The 27570-nt window shown below is 51.1% G+C and overlaps 1 protein-coding gene across 2 annotated transcripts in view; it reads right to left on the reverse strand.

Moving 5' to 3' along the window:
• Window positions 1-27570, reverse strand: part of Klhl29 (kelch-like family member 29) — a 135592-nt gene that overhangs the window by 40758 nt on the left and 67264 nt on the right. For both annotated transcript variants that reach the window (XM_013013611.1, XM_013013610.1), the window contains exons 2-3: window positions 20560-20701; window positions 17453-17965 (exon numbers count right to left, since the gene is read on the reverse strand). In XM_013013611.1, coding sequence (XP_012869065.1) covers window positions 17453-17965; window positions 20560-20701 — 655 coding nt within the window. The remainder of the gene's footprint in view (window positions 1-17452; window positions 17966-20559; window positions 20702-27570) is intronic.

Consider the following 27570-nt stretch of genomic DNA (forward strand, 5'->3'; position numbering starts at 1 on the left):
CAAATACTTCTGGGTGACTTTTGCTCAATGATGCCTGTAGTGCATAGTGCTGATCAGTTTCTGCTAGTCACTTATACATGTAAGCATTCAACAAGTATTTACTGAGCAATCTCTGTTTACCAGCACTGGGGAGAAGGAACAAAACATATGGAAAGCCGGCCTTGAAAGGCGTGGGTTCCTGAGGGTTATCGGGTGACCAGCCAAGTGTCTTCTTCTAAGGGGCCGAGAGACCCAGCGGGCTCGGAAGGGCTGTCACTCAGAGGGCCTCACTCGTGTGTTGGCCGAAGTTGGTCCTAGAGGTCCTTGCAGACAGCTTTTTCTGGAAGGGATCTTACCTCTGGCTATCGTGACTCACCAGAGCTCCTTCCTCCTGGTGGCAGGGCTTGCTCAAAGAACAAGGGCCAGTGGTGGCATTTCTGTTCCCCAGGGGGTAAGGTCATCTTTCTAAAGAAATGACCTGGTTTGGGGAGAGGGGAATGTGCACTTTCCCCTCCATATTCCATCCTTCATCCCTGGAGGGGGTTCAAGCTAAGCCCTAGCTAGAGCTCTATAGGGCCAGACTTAGGTGGAGAGCATGGCAGGCTGTGCCCTATGAATAGGAACTGTCTGTCTGTCTGTCTGGGATGTGGCTGGTGGCTTCTTAGTATGCTCCTGGGTGTTTGGGGCCTTCAATTTGGGCTTCTTTCTTTATTGCCTGGGGATTCCAGCCACCAAGTGCTCCAGGGGAGGGCCTGGATTCTTGTAGGTACTGCACCCTCATGGGTTGGGGGCTAGGGAATAGTTACTGTGCCCCTCTTCCCTCTTAGATGTGAGAACCAGGTCTTGTAGTGCAGACGATCCACTTCTGCCTCCCTGTGCTTCTTACATCTGTTCCTAGAGCTCCTCATGGGACACCCTACTTCCCTTTTGTCAGCTGTGGGGGTTCTGGGATGGTAGCTGGAGAACCTTGAGGAGGCCACCCATGACTCCCCGTGGAGGAAGCTGTCTCGGCTGGGTCTGAGCATGGATGTGAATCCTGAGGGACAGGGGTCTATGGGCCAAGAGGGAGGCAGGAGCAAGTTGGGACTGGACTAGGCTAAACGTGATCCCGGTACTGCCCATGGGGGCTCCTAGTTTATCGTGCTCTTCCCAGGCCCCGTCTCCAGGAGCCCTTGTTTGGAGAGAACAAGTAGCAGGCCCACCCCAGGTTGGCACTTGGCCTGGGAGGCCCATGTGGCATGGGGGTTGTGAAGTGCTGAGGAGGGGCAAGTAAAAGCAAGTGTGGATAGGCGTGTAGTGGGGGCTTTGTGAGCAAGTGCCCTGCTGCTTGCCTAGGCCTTGAGGGGCTGGCGGGAGGGGAGGAGGGCAACCCTAAAGTGACTGTTGTGAGTGTTTGATTAGGGGAGTGCTTGGTCAGATGGCTTCTAAGGAGACTGCTGGGAGGTGGAAGGAGGTGACAGCTCGCAGGGGAGCCCTGAGGGTGGAGGTCAACTGAGACCACAGAAAAGCTGAGCAGGTAGCAGGAAAGCCTGGGTGAGGCTCAGCTGACAAGTAAGATGTCATTCTGAGGACTAGGGATTCCTCACTGCTGGACACTTTGGGTCCATGTGAAGGCATCTAGTGCAGCTGCTTTTTTTCCCAAGTGGGAAGCAGAGATTTAGTGCTGGGAGGAGCAGTGGTGGGAGGCTAGGCTGGGCCCCTCTGAGCTATTACACGCAACACACACCAAGCATTCACACAGCCAGTCTGGCACCCAGGCTTGGAGGATGCAAAGTGAATATAACCAGGCTCTGGGATTAAGGTCCATATAACTCATTCCCATTCTATCCCTAACCAGTGGGGTAAACATGGGAAAGGAATATCATATTTAACCTTCTTCATCTGTGAGGATCATGATAGCACTCTCATTTCAGAGCGGGTCAGTACACCATGGGTCAATACACAAACATGCTTAGAAAAGGAGCCGGGGGGGTGGGGGGGGAATAACCTCAGTCTCTTGGTGCTGCTGCTCACAGTTTGCTCAACTTGCACATTGCACAACTCCAGGGGGCGGCATTCAGCTAACACTCACCCTAGGTTTCTTTTGTGACTCTGACAGTTTTCAGGCAAGGGTCTCAAGAAACAGGTACCTTTTTACATTTCCCAGAAAGTTGCTAAATCGGCCACCAGCGGGGGTGTTCTAAAGTCATTCACAGTCGAGTGGGGGAGACAGACATGAAAATAGACCGTCAAGATGCTCGCTGGTGGGGAGGAAGGGTGGAGTCTGCACATGTACTCGGGGTTAGCTGAGGAGAGGGCTGCCTCTCCAAGCCGAGGCTACTCCCTCAGAATTCCAACTAGGAAGAGGATGCTACAGAAACGGCCTCCTGGGTCTCTCGGGAGGGAACCTTGATTCCCAGGCCCTTGGGCTGGTCCTCAGCTGGAGACAGGCAAGGCCATAAGGCTACAGCTGCAGCCCCCAGTCCCCTTTCCTCTGCCTCAAGGTGTCCATGTTGAATTCTCTCCCTTGGGGTTCAGTCTGCTGTGGAAAGGCGGGCAGACGCATACTAAATCCCCACAAGACCCCTGGGCCCTGCTCCCAGGCTGAGCTGTGACTCCAGACGAGCTCACAACTCATAGCACTGGACAGGTTCTGAGCAGCCCTGGTCCCTGGCTTCTCTGAGGATGCTATGGAGCCCCCGCCCCCTGAGGCAAGGAACAGAGCCCCGTGGCCATAAAGGCAGGAGGGGGAGAGGGGAAGGGATGGTGGCCTTGTGCTTGGGCTCTTGGGAGGGGAAGGAGACTTCTGTGAGCCCCACGGGGGTTGGAGGTAGGTGGTGGTGGTGGGAGGGGTGGGGGCCGAGGGGAACAATGAGGTGGATGGCAGAGTCACCTTGTCTTTCCATCTGCAATTAGGGAAGCCAGACTTTATCACCCCCCAGGCTCCGTAGCCCGTGCTGAGGGGGGCATCTTGCATCTTCCCCTCTCAGCTTCCTGAAAGGGAGGGGCTTTCCTAGCAGATTGGCTAGGGTTGGGCTCTGGCTACAGAGCCCAGGGAGATGAAGGCCTTTTGCTGGCCTTGACTGGGGGTGAGTAGGGTGCTTGGGATATGTGGCAGGGTGGAGGTGGACATGGGAGGAGACATGAGGGGAGAAGGGGCCAGAGACAGGGAGATGGCAGGCTCAGGTTCAGATGGTGTGGGGCCTGAGGGCTTTAGGCACTCACACCCAGCTGGCTCTACAAACTGCCCCTAGGCTCCTCAGGGACCGTTTCCCTCAGAGGCCTGGACTGTCCCCGAGGCTGCTGTCAGGCAGCTGAGAGGACAGAGGAAACTGTATTTTCACCTTTCAGCTTCTGTTTCCACCACCGCCTCAGGAGAACGGCAGGTTCAGGAGGCAGGGAAGCAACAGCTTCTCCTGGTGACAGTGATGCAACTGAGGAGGGAGGCAGTTCCCTCCTCCAGACGCGGAGCCTCGGCCTCCAGGGAAGCCCAGGGGAGGAGGGGTTGCTCCCCAGGCCTCCAGTTCTGTCTGCATCAAGCTCTCAGGAGTCCGAGGCCTCCTTCTTTGAGAGCCAGAAAAGTTTCCCCGTTCTGCTGAGCTCCCTCAAAGATCTCAGCACATGCTTAATCTCCCTTTCCTTCAGAAATGCAGAGTAATTTGCCTGAATGGGGAATTTCTGCATATTTATACTAATGTCTGTGTTTAAAGCTTATGGGACAGGGAATTGCTGAGAGATGTCCATTAGCAATATATACAGACTGCAATTATTCCTTTATGGTGTGTGGTTTGACTGCAGAATATTTTATTTCTGTGGAAGTACTGAGCTTTGCCTACTGTGCCCCCCCAAATCAATAAGAACGGAAAAGAACTGAAAAGAGGCAAGAATAAAAGGAGTGTGACCTTTTAGGATTCTGAGAGCCTTCAATACACTATGCCAGGCACTGCCTTTATCCTCAGAATCTAAATGCATGAGCCAGAGCTGTGGGGGGATTCGGGACATTTACAGATGTGAATGGGAGCATGTGAGAAGAAGGAATGCTGTCAGTTAATTGGGTTTCAGATGAGCTGGCAGGAGGCCCTCAGAGGATCCCACTTCTGAACAGCTGTGCCCCCTACCCATTCCTGTCCCAGGTCGGATGCAGACTTTGATCAGAAATAAAATAATCCCCAGACCTAGAGGCTCACAGACCAAAGCTTTCTAGAATCTGCATAGATTCCAGTAGAAACACCATGTGCTGATTCAGGGAGCTGGGGGCTGACAATGACATGATTGTTTAGAAGTCATGAACTGAAACACCAGCATGAAGTCGGGCAGGAAGAGCCCTTCTTGTGGAGGGACTCTGGCCTCAACTCTGGCCAGGAAGCTCGGAAAGTCCCTCCTCTGCAAGTCCCACCTGTGCTAACCTCAGTTGCACTTCAAGCCCTACCCAAATTCTCCTGGATTTTCACATGAGTTTTCTATATCTTCTGCTCATGGGCTTCGGATAGACACACTCCAAGCAGGCCCCTCAGACACTGGAGGTCTTCAGCCTTTAGCTCCTGGGGAGAGATCACTCAGCCATAGTTGTTCTCAAGACCCAGAATGTCCTGAGGGGACAACCTTACTTGTAAATAAAAAAGAGGAAGGTAGAGGGATGCAAATAGGGGAGCATCTAACTGCACAACAGCAAACTTCCAGACACATCTTGCAGGTGTTTTCCTGGGGCCGCCATGCTGCGTATTTCTTCTCTCACAACCTACATTCCTCCCACTGGTCCTCTGCTGTTGGGGGTGGGAGGGAGGGGGGAGGTCTCTACACTGCTGGGACATCCACTGGATTCCAGCCATCCTCCTTGAGGCCAGCACCTGCCACCACAGGTCCCCCCAGCCGCGCCTCCGCCTGCATATCCAAGCCCCCGACGGGAAGGCACTATTCTTTTCTGGCCCTAAAATAGTTCCCTGAAGTTGAGGCTGACTTCTCACTGCCTTCTTGCATGGCAATCTCTTCCAAGAGGCGCTGGGGTCCAGAAGAGGGACAGATGGTCCCTTTCTTTTTATAACACGGCCAGTCTTTTGAAGTGAAGAGCTATAAACACAAGTTTGTCTTCAACAGATGTTCTGTGGGCACAACAAGTGCCACTTTGTGCTCTTAAGCAACTGTGAGTGGTGGTAACTGGGGAGGAGATGGAAACTGGGCAGAGCTTTTTAGATGCATGTTCAGTGGCCCAGGGGCTATTGGTGTGGTGGCCCCTATCCGGGCTGCAGCAAGGCGCAGGTCTCTACTCAATCAGTTCAAGGTAACTGTCGCAGCACCCCCCCCCCCCCCCCCCCCCCCCCCCAGCCACCTCCACTGCTCCACTGAGCACTGGTGACCATCCAGCTAATCCGGACACCTTGTCTGAAGGGTGAAGGCTGGGAAGATTTTCCTCAGAAGGCCAAGGGTCAGTAGTGTCAACTTTCTTTTCTTTTTACTTATCAAGGGATTGCCCAGCCCCTTTGGCTGTACTACATGAATGTGGAGACTTTTTTTTGTTTCTGCCAAATAGAGGATTGAGTCAGGGCTTTGTGCTAGCTTGGCAAGTGCCCTACCACTTGAGTCACACCCTTAGCTTGATCTGAGGACTTTGCTGAGGACAAGAATGTCTGGCCAGACAGGACATCTGTTGAGCTTCCCAGGAGGCTATGCTAAATGTGGGCACAAAGCCAATTCCTCTAGCTCTGCGCTGGTGGCTCTTCATCCACTGGTGACAGAGACATGAGGCGTCAATAACTACTTCTAAATGGATGTGCTCCTGTTTGGTAGATTTCAAGACTTTCATTCATTTAAAAGGGCATAAGCTCAATTAATAGACCTCATTAACTTCAAAGATGTATCATCTTTGCACGGAATTGGCTTCTTCAGAGGATGACTGGCTCCATTAACTTTATTGCATTGGCAATACTTTGAATAAGGCGTGGGAGATGTAGCAACAGGAAAGAATCTCCAGAGCTGCCTGACTCCCAAGCTCCCTCGGCTTCTGCTGGAGCTAGTAGTCTTGTCTGCAGCTTCCTCAAAAGGCCTAGCAAGCATTGTGGGTTTACTTTGGAAATCTCTTCCTTCCTTCCTTCCATCTTTTGGAGATGAGGAAAGAACCCAAGATTCACCAAATTATGTGTAGAAAGATCAGGACACAATGCTAGGAGAGGTAAAACAGCTCCTCTGGCACTTGTTCATTTTTACCCTAAACACACCCAGTGACAATACAGACCACAACAGGATGGTTCAAGGAGTGGCATGATGGAAAGGGTATGGTCAATGGGGTCAAGGTGTTTCAAACTCCCACAACTCTCCACCTCTGTGTGCCCTTTTGGAAGATAAGGCCACACATTTCAGCTCTGCTTGTGACTACTCTGGCCCAAGCTGGAGACCATCCCACAGGACTAGCTCCATAACCACAGGTCTCACTGCTACAAAGACCCAGGGAAGACCTCCTTGCTTTGTGGGACCAGGGCCATCCAACTGGGAATCCCAAAGGCAACAGACATAGAAAAAAAGAACTAAAATATGAGAATCATTTCTGAGTCAGTGAGAATTTCTGAAGCCTGTCTGCTCACATGGCCAGCAGGACCAAGAGCCTTCTGAATTACCACAAGGTGACTGATTTCTCAATTTAGGGGCCCCTGAGGTCATAAGCAACAGGGAATAGGTCATAATGAGCTACTGGACTACTGGGCCTGAATCTTGAAGGTGCTCTGGAAAAGCATGGCTGACCATCTATCCAGTATTTGTAGTCACTGGAGACCAGGTCTCTGCTCAGGGCAGTTCACTGAGGACGTAATTCACCAAGGCTCCTGTATCCCCAAGTTGGAGTCTGCCCTTGTTGTCTTTTCTTCTCTTCTTGGGGCAGTTCCCTCTCCCCTGCATACTGTGGCATCCCATACTATGGGGCACCACAGGGTATGACCCCTGTGAGATTGCAGTAGCCTCTGGGCACACAAGGCTACTGGTGGCGTCCACTGCGCAGATCCTAGCAGCTGTGTGGGCAGGCTCGGCCCACGCATCTGATGCGTGGCTATCTCTGTGTAGTTCTCAGTCTGTGGGAGGAAGGAAGGCTTCCAGGATAGAGAATTCCTAGCAGGAGATGAAGTCATTACATGGGGGCACTCAGGAGTGGGGGAGGGAGGTTTCACAGGGAATTTTCTAGTGAGTTTCTCATGGTACTGGGATATTTTGATGATACTTCTGAACCTGTTTCTCTACCTGTAAAAGGGTCTTTCAGGAAAGAGCTACTTCTGACATTCTCTGTGGGGGTGGGGAAGGAAGGACTGGAGAGGATGGATGGTTGAGAAATCGATTCAAACCAAGTCAGGTGCCTGTTAACCCAGATACTCAGAAAGCTGAGATCTGAGGATCATGAGACTCTAATCTCAAATTAATTACCCCAAACCCAGAAATAGAGCTGTAGCTCAGTTGGTAGAACAGAAAGGGACAGCACCCAGACCCTTAGTTCAAGCCCCAATATCATAGTGTGTGTGTGCGTGTGTGTGGGCGCACACACACACACACACACCTATGCACTCACACAAAGTAGATTCAAACTCATAAAGACAGAGATGAGGAGCTGGGGTATGGGTCAGACATACTTAACTCCCAGAGTCCAAAAGAAACAATTTAAAAACCTCAGGAGAAAGGTTAACTTGACCATGACTTTATAAAGGTAAAAAGATGTTGGAATGAAATGAGGGGGAAATCTATAAAAAGAAATGATGAACAATCTCTGTCTTGGTGAGAAAGTGGAGTGAGGAGACTATAGAGAAAGCAGGCAGTAGACAGTAAGGGCCTTAAAAGGGATTTCCCCCTCTCTTTTCTTCCTCTGGAATTTTGTGAATGTATGTGTGCCTGTATGAACAGGAGTATATGTTTGGAACAAGTAAGTCACAATCACTATAGGAAAGTTAGAATATCTGCAATGTTCAGGACCAAGAAAATAATAGGCCACCCAGACTGTCACCTAGTGTCCCTTTAGTAGGCATCTGACAAGAAGGAACATGCCCGGGGAGAATGTCTGTGAAGGGGACTTTCCAAGATGATCAGCTAAGTCACTGCAGAGGTTTGGTTTGTACAAAAAAAAAAAAAAAGCTGCCATCTTCCAAAGTCTGAAGGGCTCGCATGTACAACAGGCTAGCTTTGTTCTGGACACAGCTCTGGAAAGTGGGACCTTAGAAGTTATGGGGAGACAGCTCTTAGTTATTTAACAGGACAAACTGTCTAGCAATTGGTGGCTCCTGCTTGGTCCCCTGTGTTCTCTCAGGCATGAAGGTTCTATGGAAATAAAAATGGGCCATATACACAGGTAATAGAAAATGTATTTGATGTTCAGTTAACAGGACTGTGAGGGCAGTTTTGTAGACGAGCCATGGTAAAAGTGCATATATGAAAAGATTCAGTATCTGAAGCTAACAGTCATGTTTACAAATCTGTAGTAACTATTAAGGGACTACTCTTTCCATTGCCAACTAGATGGGCTTACGGACTATTATCAACTATGTGCCTCATATTCAAATGTTGAGGCCCTAACCCCCAGCTTGACTGTGCTTGGAGATGAACATTTAAGGTGCTAGTTACGGTTAAATGAGACCACAGGCATGGGCCCTAATCTGTAAGACTACTGTCCTTCTAGAAAGAGGAAGACACACTAAAAATGCACCTACACAGAACAAATGCCATGTTAGGACACAAGGAAAAGCAGAGAAACAAACCCTGTTGGTACCTTGACCTTGGAGGCCCATTTTCTAGAGCTATGAGAAGACCCGTTTCTGTGGTTTAAGATGCCGGGTCTGTGGTATGATATGATGGCAGTTCCAGCAGCTTCCCGCCTCATCATGATACTGACCTTGAAGAAGGTGGTCAATAAATGAATATGTCTACAGACCTGGGTCTCAGGCATTGGAGAATGACATCTGAGAGGGCACTTGGAAAAGAGGAGGGCAAGGCAGAGACAGGGCAGTAAGCAAGGCCAGGCTGTTCCCAGGGCTGTGTTTGGTCATGTGTCAGACTGTGGGGAGGGAGGGAGGAATTAGGACAGTGAAGAGCAATTGCATGGTGATGCACTGAACTGCGTGGTCTTTCCTCTAAGACAGCTGTGCTGTCTATTTGTTTACCCATGCCCCTCTTTCTATTATCTAAGTAGCAATGGCAACTATTTCAGTAAATGGCAACCTTTGGCCATTTGTTTTTCTTCAAGCAAATTTACACAATGTTTTTGTCTTCTTAAAATACTACTCTGCTTGTATTATTTTTACCTTTTACATTTTTAGGCTAGTGAGTGTGCCCCCGAATGGAATACGATTTCAACCAAATGGTTTCTCGTCACACTGGGTCTGTGCTATGTTTCCTCCAGCTTGGTTTCACAATTGGAGGTACCACATGCCCCTATCCACCTCCATCGAATGGGGGCAAGCAGCTGGCGTGCCCAGAAATAACGACACTCAGAACCTGCCCGAGCCTCTGAACAATGCCAGGGCCAGCCAAGTCTGTGCACCTTTGCTTATAGACCTTGGCAGACGGGGCCCATCAGAGTATGGTTCAGCAAGCTGAAACTCATCATTAAACCTCTGTCATACTAGGTCAGAATCAGGTATATGAGGAATGCGTCCCCAACTTCACCATCAGGGATGAATGGTGACCAGGTGCCTCCTGCCCAGGTCTAAGTCCCCGTTTATCATTTTGTAAAAACCAGCATAGCCTTGAAGATGGATGGACTCTTGTTAAGGCCTGGGGTTGTTACCCACCAAACAGATAAAAGAGGTAAAGGTGTTGGCTAGTAGCCAGGCTTTGTGTGCTCAGTATTCAGGGAAAAAAATATCTTGGAGCCCATACTCTGCAAACACTAGCTCTGATCATGTCTCAAGTGAGGGTGCTTCTGTGGTCCACTTGAGCAGAAGGATGCGGACACATACACACATGCGTGCAAGCAAGCCAGAGTACATTGTGTGTGTGTGTGTGACTGAATCTATGCACCATCATAATAGTGGGCCTAAAGTGTGTATGTGCTTATGCATGTGAACAAGAATCCATGTGTGTGGCTGTGAACTTGTAAATACACAGTTCTGGCCTTCTCTCAGGCTTTCTTCCCTAGCACCTAGTACTTGAGGAGCCACCTGCCTGTCTTTTGCTCTTGAAAGATTCTGCCCATACTGCCCTGCTTCCCCACCCCCGCCCCCCATCCTTGCTAATTCTTTTTTTTTTTTTTTGGGTCCGGTCGTGGGGCCTGAACTCTGGGCCTGAGCGCTGTCCCTCAGCTCTTCAGCTCAAGGCTAGTGCTCTACCACTTGAGCCACAACGCCACTTCTGGCTTTTTTCTTTTTGCTTATGTGGTGCTGAGGAATCGAACCCAGGGCCTCAGACATGAAAGGCAAGTGCTCTACCACTGAGCCACCTTCCCAGCACCTTGCTAATTCTTAACTGCTGCCACCTTCTTGTCTCCCCACATGGAGTGCCACCTCCTGCAGGGCCAATCCCCACCTCTTTCCCAGGGCATGCCTAGTATCTGGAACACTGGCTATCACTACGGACCCTCACCCAAGAGAAGTGGAGGTAAGAGGGACATTCACCTGGAATTCAAGATGAACCTGTTTGGCTCCTGGGAAGAGCCAAGTGTGTGGACTGCACAGAAGGTGCTTCATGGAAGGAAGGTGATTTGACTCAAGCTCTCGTATGGCCCCTGTGTGTCACTGACCTACTACAATCTAGCTTGCAATTTAGCTGGGATCTGTTTCAGCTCGCTGCTGCTGAGAGAAGGCAGAGCTTGGGGTCCAGGGCAGCTGGTTTCCTCTTGTGATCAATCCCATTTTCAGAAATTCATGTGCTTCCATGTGAAAAGATCTCTCATTCCTATCAGCAATGGTTTTGTTTTTTTCTTTTGTTTTTTGAAGTACTGAGGTTTGCATTTGATAAAGCGCTCTACCACTTGAGCCATGTCCACAGCCCCTCATCAACATTTTGACTCCCTCTGGCCATTCCTGCCAGTGCCGTTTTTCTGACCCAGAGGAACCTCCAGAGATTTGAGGCCGAGTCTTTGTGTGCCTTCAGCATGGGCAGAAGGCTCAGGGCTCCTTCACTTGGCCCCGGCCTTGCTGAGCAGGCAAGCGTGGCAGGGTCATCTGTGGGACACTCTCGGAGGGTGTCGGGTTGCCTTTCCTGCATCTTGCTGCTTGCCTGGCTCACTCACAGTCATATGATCTGTTAACCAAACCGTTAAGCCCTGGACAACTTTCCAATTAATGAGAACAAAGCCCCTGAGGACAGAGCCCTGGGAAGGGGAGGAGGGCGAGGGGAGGAGAGCCCTGGGAAGGGGAGAGGGTGAGGGATTTCCTGGGCTGTCCTAGGCTGGGCACTGGTTTTTCCAGGAAGAAATACGTAATGGGTAGGGACAGAGCTGCGCATTCTGGAGGCTATGACATAGTTGGCCTTCTGGGAAAGAGTGTGGGGGTTGGAAGAGGAACGTGAGAGGCCAAAGCATCAGAGGACCAGGTTTCATTTCAACAGGTGACACCGTGACCCTGCTGTGAGCCAGGCACTGTTATGCACAGGATGCAATCTGCAAAGCAGATCTATAGGATGGTGCCCATCTCTATCTCGAGGCCCAGTATACCAGTTTCCAGGCAAGTTTACTGGGCTCTAGGGTATGGCAGAATGTGAATTTACTCAGGGAGCCTGATGCCAAACCTGCTATTACTGCCAGCCACTTGCTATTGGCCAGTAGCCCCCACCCTGGTTGCTTGGGGTGTAGAAGCCAGAAAATTGTAATTGTCCCATTTATTGATCAGGCTGGGGAGGAGCTCCCCTACCCCATGTCCCTTCCTCTCCGATGTCAAGCTGAAGGATGCTGACAGCCCCTGAGGGTGGAAGAGAAGAGCCCTCCAAAGATGAATGACTCCTGGAACTAGAGGGAAGGGCCGGCAACAGGCAACAGGCTGGTTCCTTCCCGTTGTTATGGTGATGGTGGAGGACTATAAAAGACATTACAATGGGAAAAGGCAATTTTCTTCTGTTCAAAGTGGACCCCTGGAAACTAGGTGCTTCAGATATCCTGGTGTTAACATGCCCTTCTAAGGCTCTGGACATTGAACTGGTCTTTGATTTGTCACATTAACCCTGGATCCTAAAAGCTCATGGAGGCTGCAAGATGGCCTTGGTCCTGGTGATGCACACAGTGACGACAAACACTCCCAAAGTGATTGCTACACCCTGGGCACTAGACTAAGGGTTTTAGGTAAAAGAACTGAATCCTCCCCAAAACAGGTTCTACCATTATCTGATGAGGAAACTGAGGCAGGGATCCAGATCGCATATGCTCTGGGGCAGGTATTACAGGGAATTCTTGGGTATAGGTGTGGGCCAGGTATGTAGGCTGCAGAATGACTCTCATCAGGGCACTTTCTACACCTGAATGCCTGAGGCTCTCAGGGACTGACGGCTTTCACTACAGAAAGAGAAGAGAGGAGTTTCAGAGCCTTGCTCTAGGCCCAGCATGGTGCTTTGGGCCTTTAACCATTGTATGCTCCTTGAGCATCTCTGTGTTGGGCACTGGTTTAGCTATTGAGGTCAAAGTGGGAACGGGATGATGTCCTGGCCTGCCTCCCAGGGGTTCCCAGTGAGGAGACAATAGAAAAAGATAATCTGCCTTGCAGGTGCCATGTTCAAAACACGAAGCATGGGCAAATGAAGGAAACCCAGGGCGGCCCACACACAGCACAGGAAAAGGTAATTCAGGAGGCAGAAAGGTTCTGAGTGCTGAAGACCTAGATCAAAATTGTCCCCATTTATTGATCAGGCTGGGGAGGAGCTCCCCTACCCGATGTTCCTTCCTCTCTGATGTCACCGGTCACCGGAGCAGCGAGGACCACCGGGGACATAACCACAGCCCTGTGGCAGGCCCAGGCTGTGTCTGGAAGAGACTACCTTGGCTGCGTCTTGGAGCCTGTAGCTCTGAGTTTGAACCCTGATGGCTTCACAGCAGCATTTTCAGGATGCGAACATAGGCAGAGCAGGTCTGGAAAGGTGAGTGCAAAGTGGACAACATTTTATGCCCCTTGCCTACATATGTGTGGGCAAATAAATTTCTCATGCATTGTAGTTCTTTCTAGAGTATCTCTGCAATTACAGAGGGAACAGTGGACCCCATGTCAGAGAGTGGGGTGAGGAGAGATGAGATCTGAGCTGGCTACATGCCTGAAGATTACCCCCCACCCCCATGGAATGGCATTAACTGGTGCTGCCAGTCCGGAGCATACTGCACTGGGCAGGCCCAGCCTCCACCTCTCAGCTCACTTGACCCTGGGCTAGTGCCAGCAGCAACAGTGGGTACTTTCGGCAGTCATCCCCTAGGCACAGGAAGTTGGTATTGTCACCCCATTTTAAAGCTTGGAGAAGAGGGTTCAGAGAAATCAAGGACTTGCCCAGTTATACAGCTATATGCCTCAAAGTATCTTTCCAAGATCCTGCTTTGTCACCTGTAGAGTAGGAAGTAGATGTCATCCACACAGGGCTTGGAGTGGGGTCCTAGGAGCAGGAATGGGATGGGAGAAAACTGTGGGACCACAGGATGGGTCTAAGTATATTCTGCCATGTGGCCAAACCCTGTAGATGGATTCTCACAGTTCCTTACCCTAGGCCTATTTAAAAAAAATCTAAGTCATGAGCTTGGTATAGTTGCTCCCATCTATAATCCCAGCTACCTGTGAGATGGAGATCAGAGGACTCTTGGTTTGAGGTCAGCCCTAGTGCATGAGACTGTATCTCAGCAGACAAGCTGGACCTGGGAGCCATGCTACCTGGGAGGAATTAGATAGAAGGATTGAGATCTAAGGCCATTTGGGGGAAAAAGAGGGAGACTATATGCAAAATAACCTAAAGCAAAAAGGGGCAGGAGAGTACATCACTAGCATCTGCAAGGCCCTGAGTTCATATAATAATTCCATTAAACCAAAACAAACAAAAAAGGAACACCCCCCCAAATAAACACAAAAAGACATCTTCCTATTGAAGTCACCTAGGACTTAATTTTTTTTTTTGGGGGGTGGTGGTCTGTAAGCAAGCAGAAGGCAGGCCTAGCCTGGTCCTTTCTCCTCAGCCACGCACAGTCTCGCTGAGCCTAAATCTAGCTTCTAGGGAAGAAAGCAAGCAACAGAAATCACCACATCCCTTGCCTGCAGCTCTGCTGTGGGTACCCAGGGAGCTCCAGAGACAGGGACAGGAGACCCCAGGGCTGAACGGAAGCCTGGCTTGGCCAAACTACTCCCCCAGGCTTAGCTCGGGGGTCCAATCCAACAACCAGACACTCATTTCAGGTATTTCGTAACAGATCCAAATGGAACTAATTCTGTTTTCCTCCCTTATCACTTTGCACACATGAAATCTATTTTTAATTAGCTTTCAATATATATAATCTAAAAAAAAATCCCACAGCTTGTTCCCACCCCCAAATTGTTCTCAGCGAAAGATTTATCTCGTACATTTCTTAGGAAAATCTATATGTGCTCAATGCATTTAAATAACACTCATTAAAGTGAACTGCACGCAAGCTGGCTTCTCTAGTCACAGATGAGAGACAATCATTTGACCTATTGCGAATCAAAAGGCATTTTGCACACTACCTTTATTTTTCAATTGGTTAAATTTTAAATTAAAGTCCCAACATCCCCTTTCTTTTTTTGGAGGGACTGGAGGTGGGGGAAGGCAGACTAATAGAGCTCCGACTGAAAATTTCACTCAGTTGGTTAGATGATAATTACAAGAAACAAAAAGTGAAATTTTTAACTCAGAGCTCTAATGAAGTCTAAAAATACCAGTGGCCCATCCCTCTGGCTGGCAAGACCTGTTCTTCGTGGAGGGGGATCTCTCCATAATTACTCAAGCCCACGAAGAGGCCAGGTTGTCACCTCAAACAATAGTAGGCAAAGTCTCAGGGCTGTAATGAGCTAGATCGCGCTGTGTTCTACCGTGGATCTTATTAAAATGCCGGGCAAGGTTTCAAACAGAGAACGGGAGAAAAGGAAAATTCTTTCCTTTCTTCTTCTTCCTCTTTTTTTTTTTTTTAAAGTGGAGTTCTGACTTGTGTTGATATAATCGTACAGCGCCTCTTGTTCCCGCCTGGAGCTAGCTGTCTATCATTTAAGAGTGTGAAATCAATTGGGTTTCAGAGATGTTAAAAATCCCTAGGGGCAAAATTAAAAGTGACCCAAATCCACACTCACGTGGTCTTGTCAGGATTATGACTCTCCTATAGCAAGCTGCAAAGATTTGGTTTCAAAATTTGGGCTTCTTATTTTAAAAAAAAAATGCCGTTGTTTGACATGAGATCTGACAGACAAATTATAGCTTCAGTAATAAAGGCTTTTAAGATTAGAAATGAAAGGAGAAATTATTAAAAAAAAAACCCACCCCGAGTTAAGCATTTGTAGTGCATACTTCCTTGCCTTTCTTCCCGGAAAATACAAGGGAATTGATCTACCAGCTGATGAGGACCATACACACACAGAAGCGAGTTAAATGTAATTTCTGGGAAAATTGCTGGCTTGAGGGCATCCTTTGGGAATGAGCATCACAGACAGGTCACCCAGGGCACTGGCTGGAGCCGAAGGACCGGGCATGGCGGGGTGGTGGTCCTTAGAAGGTGGGGTCTTGAACCCTTCTCTGGTTTTTCCTCTTTGGCTCTCACCCACACTCTGTCTACCCCTGGGAGACCTGACAGAGCATCCCATCAGAATGCTCTTTCTTCTCTCCTCTCATCTGTAAGGCTCGAGACCACAGAGGATGGACTCTGCCCAGCTGTCACTGGATCCACTCTACAACCATCCAGTGACCCAGCAGGCTGGGCGGCTCAATGGCCACCTGTCCCTACCACCTGTGCCTTCCCCATCTCCTGCCTTTTAGGGCTAAGGATGTTGAGGTTGGCTTACACGCAGCAGCTTGGTGAGGCGGGTCCTAGCTGGCTGCTGAGCACCAGGCCAGGGACTCCCCTGCTCTCTGGGCCAGCTCCATCTTGCAGAGAATAATTCTTTTTCCTGGATGCATGCCTAGTCAGCAAGACCTTTCTTAAGTCATGCCACCCATGGGAGGACGAGGAAGCCAACCCGTGCCCCTTGGCTTTGAGAAAGACTGGGTGACTCCCATGGCCAGCTGTGTCAGAGTGAGCATTTGTTTTTGAGGGGCTGGGGGAGACTTTTTAAAGGGAGCGGGGCTGAACCAAAATAATTCAAACAAGGTATACATCTAGTAAATTAGAAAACAACAACAACAACAGATCTTAAAGTAAGAGTCTGCTAGAATTTAGATGTATTTTCCTATAATTTTATCACCTAAAGCTAGTGCTGATTTCTAAGACAAAGGAAGCCAGGGCTCACTCCGATTGGGGATGAAACCAGACAGAAACCTATGCATGGCTTTTGTTTTGGGGAAATGGTTCTGAAGGCTAGAGACAGAATCTTTGGAGGTAAGAAGAGAGTGGCTACTTGGATATTGCTCTTTGGGGAGGCAAAGAAGTTGTGTCCAGATGTGTAACTAGTCTAGGACTGTCTACTGGCCATTTTGAAGGAGGCCTAGGTACCGTGGCAGGCTGTCTGGACTGCTCAGCACGGATCCTGTCTCCTGTGCCTAGAGCTGCTGCACCTGGTTGAGACCCAGCAGTTTGTCTTCTAGCCTGGGCAGGAGAAGGACCTAGCCTACCTTGGCATTAAGGGATCAGCAGATAATTAGGAGCAGATGAACCTGCCAGCCTCATTCAGAGCCTACCTCCTCCATGCTGGTGCTTATACCAAGAAGCATGCCCTCATATGTTTCTTCTTTCCTCCTTAGACTCTGTTCCCAAGGCTCTAACTCTGAGCCTCCCTGTAAGGAAACTCCTCAGGGGCTGGGGAAGGAGGATCCACTGAAGGCTGGGCTGCTCTTTCCAAGGTTCCACAGACCCCCCCTAGCTCTGGCTCAGGACCGTCTGAGACTGTGCCTGGACCGGTGTAAATGCCTTGGTCCTGTACTCAGGCAGTGGCTCGGCAGAGGAGGCGTTTCCTGGAGGGCGCATGGGCAGTCTGTGTTCTGAATGTCCTCATGGGTAGAAAATGGTGAACAATCCCAAGGGGGCTTTTCTAGGGAGCCTTGAGAGGAAGAAATGATTCCTTCTCAACGTTCACCTTAGCCTGGCCCAGGGGTCAGAGGGGAGCATGGTCAAAGGTCAGAGGTGAGTATGGTCTGGGGCTCTGGTCTCAGGCTCTCCCTTCCTTCCTCCTCCTGTCTTGCACTTCTTGTCCATACAAACAGCCCTTTCCTCCCACCCTCCACTCTAGCCCTCTGGCCTCCCCTGTCTGAGGCCAGGCTCTTCTGGGCAGGGTGAGGACCTGATGCAGCTCCAGGTTAGGTAAGACCAGAGAAGGAGCCACCATGAAGCACAGTCTGTCTGGCCCCTGCCGGGGAAGTGACCGGGCAGGGAGGCATGGAGCAGGCACACAGGGAGGTGTGTGTGGGTGGCAGGACTTACCTTTGGGGTGCCCTGGGTCGGTGAACTCATACTTCCCCACGCCAATGGTCCGCAGCATCTGCAGCCCATGGGCCGAGTCAGTTGTGGGGGGCCCATTGGTGGCAGGGGCATTGTTGGGGAGAGCGGCGGATGGCTGAGCCGGTGGTGGAGGAGGCAGCAGGGGCCCTGCCATGTGGCCGTTGCCCACAGCAGTGGGTCCGGGGCGGGCCACCTGCCCCACACCAGGCAGGGTGGACACCGCCAGGGGCTGAGGGCTGGCATAGAGGGCCTGGGCAGGCATGTTCACCACCACGCTGCTCAGAGGCTGGGAGGGCGGCTGTGGGAGTGAGTAGTGGCCGGGCATCAGCGGAAGCTGGGGCCCCACGTGGGGAGGCAGCGAGGGGGTCACCCCGATGACTGGGGCCTGGACGTTCACAGCCGGGCTGAAGGAGGGAGGCTGGGCCACTCCATAGGAGTGTGCGATCAGGGCAGGCTGGTTCCCGGCGGCCACCGTGGTCACCCATGGCCCTGTGCCTGCAAGGGAGACGGAAGAAATATTATCTGCCGGTTAGACATCCATCTCACAAACACCGACTGCCTTAGATCCCGGGCTGGGTGCTGGAGTCACAAATGTGGGTGACAAGTCTAGGCACTTGGCAGGCCAGGGCTCTGTGATTCTAGCACTCAGTCTAAGGTCTTTACGAACTATAAGCAAATGGCTGTGAAAAGTTCCAAGGAGAAAGCAACAGTCTGCCTGGGAAAGGTGAAAAGCAATGAAGCAGAGTGCAAAATGTTGAGGCCTTTGAAGAGACCTAGGTTCAAATCTCAAGTCTGCCGCTTACTGGCTAAGAGTCCCAGCAAGTCGCTTCTGTACTTCTGAGCCTCGTTCTTGTCACCTGTTAACTGGAACTGGTGATGCCGACCCCCTTGAGCCACTGAGAACTGATTGAGGAACCAAAATAAAACTAGAAGAGGTTCTGGTATGTGATAAATGTTCCATAAATGTGGGTGTTTCTTCTCCCTTTCTGGAGAATTCTGAGGAAGGGAGGAAAGGAGGGAGGGACAAAGAAGCCGCGTGGTGGAAACTGTTGAGTGCTGGGCTTTTGGAGAGGCAAGAGCCTGGGGCCTGACAAGGTGTACCCAGGTGGGTAGGGGCCAGTGGGGCCTAGAAAAGGCTGGCAGCACACTTTTTGCTGTGAGGCTGAGCTTTGTCCAGCCCTCCTGGAAACAAGAGAAGCCCATTTTAGCTTCTAAAGAAATTCTGGCCAAATAAGGGGGTCCAGACCCACTTCTGGAGATGCACTGTATGTGACGTAGCCACTTGTGCACAGATCAGGAAAAGCAGGATGCCCCCTACTCCTTGAGCTGAATCAACCCGGCAGTGATCCAGCGGGGCTGGACAAGGAAAGCCAGTCTGGGTCATCTATGACTAAACAAGTCCTGGCCTGGGTTCTCCATTGCCCAAATGCTGCCTTGGTTTTTGTGATTTCTCTGGGTGGGAGCGGGGGAGCAGTGGAGACTGAAGATGGTAAGAAGAAGCCAGAGGGTGGGTCTGACAGCTCCCTCTCAGGAATAAAATGGTCTAGCAGGGAAGGAGTCCACAGGATTGTTGACTCTGCCAACACCAGGGGGTGCTGTCAGTATGGTGGTGTAGTGCCAGGACTGGGACTCTCGGAAGCCTGGTCCTGTGCCCTCTTAGCTGAGTGGCGGGAGGCACAAGGCTCATCTGCTGTGGGTACAACATGGACACCAACATCCCAGGACTCCTACAGTGTGGAGATGACACACGGAACATACCATAGGATACACGGACAAGAAATATTTATGATTTTGAGACTGAGAGAAGCTGGGGAGTACTAGAAGCCCACAAACATTGGCAAAGCAGTCCTGGCAAGGTTCTAGAATGGGCTGCTGACGGGGACTGTCCTCACACTAAACAGAGGAGGTGGTTATCATCAGGAGCCAGCTGGGTGTCTCCCAGACAAGCTCAAGTCTCCCCAGGACTAGCCAGGGAGTCTGGGAAAATGTAGCAGAACTCGAGTCCAGTGGGCGAGTCTGCAGAGAACTCCATGGTAACCAGAGATGTAGAGAATGAAAGGGGGACAGAGACCTAAGGAGCGGTCTCTAGTCCCGTACGGCAAGCCCTGATTATGGCTTGGATCGCTGGCTGCAATGACAACATGGAAAGGACTGTGACTGGTCTGCGGAGGACAGACGATACTGGAAGGACAGGGATTAGGGCAGCAGTGGGAATGGGAGTCTAAGAGATCTGAGGGTCACAGGGGCAGGTGGGCAAGGCCTGTCCTTTGGTCTCCAGACCCAGCTGCCTAAGTCTGACTGCAAGGAGGTTAGACAGGGATAGGCTCACGGCCAGTGCTGGCGTTTTATTGTTAGAGGCCATGTGAGGGGGACTGGGCTTGCACAGATATGGTTGAAGGCTGCATGAACCACAGTGGAGGTGCTGGTTACACTGCACCTGAGCTCTGCGGGTTGTTCTGGACTTGGGACTCAAGAGGGACACAGAACTGAACAGTGACCCAGGTGAAGGGGATGGGCATTCATGGATTCTGGGGCCTGGACAAAGGGCTTGGGGTATTTATCTGGCAAAACACTTGGAGAAGGGATGACAAGGCTCTCTGGTTATCTGTGAGGCTGCTGTGTGCAAGGACAAGCGGGTGTGACATGGGTATCCTAAGGGGCAACGATGGGGCTGGCAGGAGGGAAAAGGAGGCCACGCGTGGTGGCTGGAGCTGTGCGGACAGAGGCCGCGTGGGGTGCTGTGGGAGAGGACGTCCCAGCTCGTGAGCACAGAGTGACCCAGTCCTCATGGACTCACGCCCAATGCAAAACCTCCTGGAAGATGCAGAGTTTGGTTTCAATCCAAATACTGCGGTTTGGGAACGACTACACAAAATGAACCTGCACCTCACTGGAAATTACCTCTGTAACACTCTTGTTCTCTCAAATACTCCCCTGCACCCGGCCTTTGAATATCCTCAACATGAGAAGAGACACAGCTACCACACAGGAAATAGACTGGACCCTGTCCCCCGGGCCTGAGGTGTGTGTTTCTGCAGAAGAGCAGGACACCAGCAGGAGGTGACCCAGAGGGCGGGTGACGTACACACCTGGATTGTCGCTCTCCCTCATCTGTTTGGAGGGCGGCTCGTCGGTGTCCCAGGGTGTGGACTGGTTGATGGGTGTCTGCCCCCACCGGATGCTGGTTGCCAGTCCCTGGGATGGATTGTCCGCTTTGGAGATGCCAGGAGCCTGTGGGAAGAGATATAGGGAGGGTGAATACAGCTTGGTCCGAGCTATCCTCTAGAATAGAATACCTTTGTGGCCTGCATTTTATCCCCTGGGCTCAGAGCAGAGGCAGAGAGCTGGCTTTGCAACCAGAGTCAGGTAGGAACTGCAGGACACCTAGGCAGCGCCACCATAGCTGTGGCCTCTGCCGATTCCTGATTCCTGCCTCCGAGTCCCAAGCCAGCACTTCCCCACACCTCTCAGTAGCTGCCAATTCAAGCTACTGCACAGGGAGGAGCGTTCTATGCTACCACCTGGGGTCCTCCAGTCCTCAGACTGCCAATAACCCACCACAGCACAAACGCTACAGACTTCTTCAGGACAGGTGCTAGGCATCCACGGTGGAATCACGGCCACCCTCTGACAGGTGGCTGTTTTACAAAGGGTTCCTGGGATAGGATCATGCTTGGTCTGCTGAGACCCACCATCAGGTGGCAACCTGCCCCATCCTGCCCGTCCTGAAGAGGATGGGGAACAGGAAATAAGGCATGTTTAGGGGGACGGCTCAGACCCTGCTCCTGGGCTGGGGGTGGAGATGAACATTTGGGTGATCAGAACAGGAAGTTTGCTCTAAGACTTCACTCTCTGGCTTAGGTTTGCAGAATAAGAAGAACATGAATGCTGAGGTGAAAGTGAGCATTGGGACAGCTCTGGAATATTACACAGTCATCAAGAATCACATTTGCTAAGGATTCCAGATGAGAATGCAACATATTCACAACTACATATAATGTTAATTAGAAAAACAAACCGCAGCAGCTGGGTGCAGGTGTCTTGTACCTGCAATCCTAGCTACTTGGGAGGCTAAGAATGGGAGGATTGTGATTCAAGGCCAGCCCTGGCAGAAAAAGTCCTCCAAACTCCATCTCAAGAGAAACAAGGTAGGTGTGGCCATGTGTCCCTGTCATCCCCAGTGAGGATGGAAAGCTTAGAGTAGGCAGATTGTGATCCAGGCATGGCATGGCCAATGTGGGCAGCAAGACCCTGTCTCAAAAACAGGGCAACAAAGGGCTGAGGGTGTGGTTCAGTGCTAGAGTACAAGCAGCTGGCAAGCTTGAGGTTCTGAGTTCAAACTCCAGTTCCAACTAACTAGCAAAAAAAGCAGGCCAGAAAATGACACACCTATGTCTTCCTGATGTGAATGTCTGCATGTGGAGTAACATGTGTAGGAGGGGAGAACCACAATGTTAGCAGGACCTTGGGTGAGGAAATGGGGGATAACGTCTACTCTTTCCTAGAGCTTCCAAATTTCTTGACCATGGTCATTATGTATAAGAAGTTCGCCCTAAGACATACTCTGTGTGTGTGTGTGTGTGTGTGTGAGAGAGAGAGAGAGAGAGAGGGAGAGAGAGGGAGGGGGTGTCATAGTCCACCACCAGGCCTAGGGTACGGTATGAGGTAGAATGAAACAGCTGCCTTCTGGGAAAAGTGTCTGAGACCAAAGGAAGCCCAGGGGCATCTTCAAGTAAGTGCCACCATCAGGCAGTGACTTCTGGTGGCACTCAGCCAGAGATGCAGCTGTAGGAGGGCTGAGCTCCCTGACCAGAGACTCTCCTGTCCTAGGCCAGGCACAGAGCAGTATGGGCAGTATGCTCGGCAGCTCTTGGGGCTTGGTCACATAATGGAGCCAATACACAGTGTTGGCATGGAGCCTGCAGGGAGGAACAGGAGCCACACTGCATTAGGCCCCAAGGCTGAGCTGAGCTAATTGCATTAGGTTGCACTTTACCTCTGGCCTGCGCTTCAGATGCTCGGCTTCTGTGCACAGAGCACAGAACAAAGAAAAAGCGACTCTCCCAAGAAAGGAACAATTCCACAGGCAAATGTCCTGGTCAGAGGCTCCCGTACTACTGTGACTAGGGGAAGGCAGGGGGCATGTGTGTCAGGGCTGAGGAGTTAGCCATGTTTAGCAGTAGTACCAGGGAACCACAGTCTGACATTTCCAGCGTTCTCCAAATTGATAGCTTTCAATGTGTGCCTTGTCTGAAGGAAGAAGCTATCTAGCCCCTCAGCAGCCCTCTCTGTACTTCCAGACCCTGGGGTCCTGGTGGCACAAAGATTGGTCCCCTGGAACGTCTCATTCACGGCTCTCCATAGGGGAAAGTTTGAGTTCTGAGACCCCAGGCTCCTTCACTGACCATTTGGAAACCCCTCCTGCCAGGAGGGGGCGCTGCAGACCCTCACTGCTGCCCCAGATCCTCAGGGCTCCCAGGCAACTGAGATTTCCAATCTCCACATTCTGTCCTGCTGAGGCAGCGTGTGGCCTTGAAGGGAAAGAAGAGTTCAAGAAACGTATCCTGGGATGGGCAATGCTGCCAGAAGAGAGGTGTGTGTGTGCGGGGGGGGGGGTATCTTCTTGAGTTTGGGACACAAGTTCCGCCTCTAAAACTTCTGCTCTAAAGTTAAGCTAGTTTCTGAACTTGGGAAATTATATGCCTTTCCGACTATCTGTCACTCAGGCCCTTGCTTCCAAACATGCCTGCCAGCGCTCTCTGTGGCTCCTTTGTGCTTTGGTGTGTTCTTCAGCAAATAGGTATGGGGCCCATGTCGACCACAGGCTGGGACAGTAGGGACGTGGGCAACTCATACGCAGCCTTATCCTCAAGTGTCTCTTGCAGTAGAGTGGAGAATCCTGGTGTACAAAGGGTGTGAACTGTGTTACGCCCAGCACAGAAGCTGGGCAAGCCGGCTGGAGCTTGGGTTGCTGCAGGAGGTCTGCTGTTTGGCTGTGTTTTCCATGACGACGACAAGCAGGTTCTTAATCTTTTTTTTTTTTTTTCTTTTTCCTCCTTTAGGGAAGATAAATAAGGCTACTCATATTCTACTCTGCTAGGAACATCTGAAGCAGTAAGCCACTTGCTGTTCAGGAATTTTCTTTTATTAAAACAATCTAGCCAATGTTTCTTTCTCTCTAGAACACTGGCTCCCAGGAGCGGACCCTCAGGGAAAGGCTGGTGATACAGAAGACTGGCAGCCTGGCCAGAGACTCTCTTGCCAAGGGCTCCAAGCTCAAAGTAAAGCCATGGAGAGTTCAGTTTCTAGCAGTTTCTGGGGTCATGTATGGGTCCATGACTCCGGTTGTGAACTCAGCTTCTGCTGGCTCTTTCCTATGGGACAGAACCCCTTCAGGTTGGGGGCAAAGCAGGCCTGAGTTCCAGGCCCCCTCAGGGGAAGGGGGTGGAACACAAATACAAGAAAGCTACGAAGAGCCTCCAGCCAGGAGAAGTTGGCCCCAGCCAGCGGGGAGGGAGGCAGGGCTGGGTGGCCTGTACTTGCTTGCTTCTTCTTACTGCCACCCAGACCTTCCGCCTTTCTCGGACATCGCTGGCTACAGCTTCTGCCCCAGTGGCATAGAAGCGCTTGGCAGAGAGAGGTAGATCAACAGAGCCAGCCCTGCACAGTGGCCCTGTCTGCCCATCATCAGGCCCGAGCAGGCTTCTCTCTGCTTCCCTTTAATGAGATGCTAATGGGATGCATCATTAACGCAGCAGCTTCTTAAACCCGAGCTCTTGTAAATTTTCAAAGGTCACATTTTTACGGTGGCTGACAGCATCCTGCCTCTTTCAGCGAGGGAAGAACACTAAAGACCCAGGTCTTTTATGGCCGCAGCTCTGTATGAGGCAGCAGCACAGGTTGGCGGTGCCTCATGGATCATGTGGCTGCACTTTACTGGTCTGGAGAGACAGTTACACAAGATCCACCGAGCTGCTCTGAGAATGCAGAGATACCTGGTAGAAGGGGGATGGGGGTGTGGGGGGGTGACACCCCATGGGGGGCACAGAAGCACTTGAACTCACAGGAGCGCCTCTGCTCTCTAGCCATACCCCCAGGTCTACAGCAGCCTGGGGAGACCTCTTTGGCAAGTGTCACCATCCAGAGAAGAGCACTTTGCTCAACTGTACAAAGATACCATCTAGATAGATCAGCAGTAGCTGGATGGCTCTGGAAGACCCTCTCACTTGCTCTTACAGCATCTCAGCACGCCGGGCTCTCTTCCTGACCCTGTCCTGGTGGACGAGCTCCATGATGGCAGGGGCCCAGCAGCCCCCATGCCAGGAAATAAAAGCAGCCTCAGAGCCATCCCATTGGCCACCGGAGCACCCTCGTCACTGCTGGTTCAACGAATGTGCGCATGCATGGAGTGCCCTTTGGGCACACGGCTATGCGATCGCCAACCCTCCCCTATCAGGAGCACCCTGATAAATGATGTTGGACCCCATCACTGCCTGGGCACGTTGCTGGAGGCCTAGCTGACCCAAGCCACTGAGCCTATCAGCCCCTCCTGAGTGCTTGGGTGTAGGATGCTGGAGGGTGACTCTTGATTCTGTGGGGATCTGTGGGGGCTGGGGACTGAGGGTCTCCAGGGAAAACCAAACCCAAGCATATTCCATTGCTTCCCCAAGGAGGTCAGAAGGGGCTGGAAGTCAGAGAAAGCTTCCAAAAGAGATGGGCTGGCGCTAGGCCACAAAAGCTCAGCAGGATTCAGTAAGGCAGATAGATCGGGGCTGAGGTTATACCACCAAAGGACCCTCTAGTGTCTAGCACATTTCTAGCCCAGACATATCTGACATAGCCCAGCTCCAGGGTCAAGTAGGGGGGTCAATGGTGCCAGCACCCGTGGCCCTCTACTGCCTATAAAGCTGCTGCCAGACCAGGAACTGCGGGGCTTGATGCCCTGTCACTGCGTGGAGCAGACAGCTGGCAGGGGCTAAGTGCCACTGAGCACAGGACAGCTCCTAGCAGCCCCGCCCTCACAGCTGTGAGCCCCCGCCCACCAGGGAAGCTTCTGTTCTTACTCTAGCCAGGAACACTGCCAGGCACGGGGACTCAGCAATGGTGGGATTTATCACTAGGACTTGTAAGGATCACAGTGTGGGAGTGAGACTGCTCAGAACAGACCTGCACTGTAGTTTTGCTCCCACCCTTCTGAATGGATGGAGGGACTGATGGCACAGACCAGAGAGGGTAATCACAATGAAATGTGAAGGAAGACAAGAGAAAGGAAAATGGAGAATCAAAGATACGCAGAACCAAGTCTTCGGTGGCTCACAGCTGGAATCCTAGCTACTCAGAAGGCTGAGATCTGAGTCCAAGATACTCCTGTCTCCAATTAATTAGCAAAAAGCCAGATAGAGCGAGCACCAGTCTTGCATGAGAAAGCCAAGTGAGAACATGAGGCCCTGGGTTCAAGCTCTAGGACTGGTGCATGTATGTATGTGCTCATGTGCACACACACATACATACACACATACACGCTACATAGGGGAAAACTTGAACTCCTTATCAGTCAAATAAAAAAGCAAAAAGCATCACACAAGCCTGTGATGACATTGATAAACCAGAGCATGGCATGTGCCATTTCCCCAGTCCTGGGCCTGAATTTCCATGAGAACCCACAGCTTCTGCCTTAGTTTCTTGGGCCCAATAGGTCAGAACAGTGATAAATGACCACCTCCGAGGAACTGTAGTAAACACCACAGACCACCCACAACTGTTCAGCTCTGAGGGCCTGTGCACAAATTTGAGAGCTAGTAGAAAATGTCATTCAGCCAGTAAAAAAGATGCATACACAATCTACTGTGTAAGTTAGGCTCAGACAAACAAAAGGTTCATGTTTTCTCTCATACGTAGAAGTTAGATCTGAATGATAAAACATATTATATAGGCTCCCCTATGCTGATACATACAAGTGATTAAAGTATGGTATATACAGGGGAGGATTCCAATGCGGGAGGGGGGGCGGGTAGGAGAGCTTGAGGTCAGACAAACAGAGAGAGGAAAGGGGGGTAAGTACCATCATAACATTCAATCGTACATATCTGAACCAGAAGCAGGTAAGTTGAGGGGTTGAGTGCCCTGGGTAGGGAGAGATGGGGGAGTATGGCAAAAGGGGTGACATTGATCAAGGGGCACTATATTCATGCACTGACATGTTGAATCGAAATCCCTTTGTACAACTAAAGACAATAAAGGATTTACTAAAAAAAAAAAAAAGGATACCCAATCTACTGTGTTCATTGTAAAGTAACAAAGATCAAAAAGTCACTTGTGTGTTGCTCTTGGCAAACGCATCTGCAGTTTTATCTGCATCCCTCTGCGTTCTGCGGAGGATCTGGGCCGGCATAAATACAGAAGGGGCTGTAATTGCATAAATGCTAAAACTAGACTTAGCGCAGCCTCTCTCCCCCTGCCGCCCCAGATGGCAGTGGGAGGCAGTGTCCTCGGCTGAAAGACTGAGAGGCCATCAGACTCAGGGAAGCCCGGTATCGGTGGGATTTTGAAGGCTGCTGGTGATAACGGATACTTGGGTGGCCTGGTCCTTACCAGGAACCTTTGCCATATTTTCCTACTGCCCTGCACAAGTTCAACAACCTCCATCAAACACTTGCCCTGCGGTTTCCCTTGTAGCCAGTGCGCAGGCGTGTGACCCGTCACTCAAGCAGAGGGCAGTCTGGACGTAGACACACCTCCATTGGAAGGGGGCCCGCGCAGTTCCAAGTCCACATTCTGTAGAGACTGATGCAAGAGACCCAGAGATTCGAGTGGGTGGAGGCACTCTGCATGCTCAGCCTTGTGTGAGGAACTGTCATCTCGCTTTGCTTCTTACCCCGAGGGTTATGGGCTGGTCTGAGGGGAACAGGTGCCTGCATGTGGCAGAAGCGAGCGGGGCTCAGGCCCCTCCAATGACCAGGCCCTGGGTTGTCCTGGAGAATCACATCACAAAAACCGCCAGCTCCAGACTGAGCGTCGCTGGGCAGGCGAGGGTGGACATTTCTTGTCAGCATCCCTCCCTCTGCAAGGCCCATGGGGTCTTCCTGGTGCCCAGGAATGGT

Source organism: Dipodomys ordii, unplaced genomic scaffold (genome assembly GCF_000151885.1).
Source record: "Dipodomys ordii isolate 6190 unplaced genomic scaffold, Dord_2.0 Scaffold20, whole genome shotgun sequence".
Classification (NCBI taxonomy): domain Eukaryota; kingdom Metazoa; phylum Chordata; class Mammalia; order Rodentia; family Heteromyidae; genus Dipodomys; species Dipodomys ordii.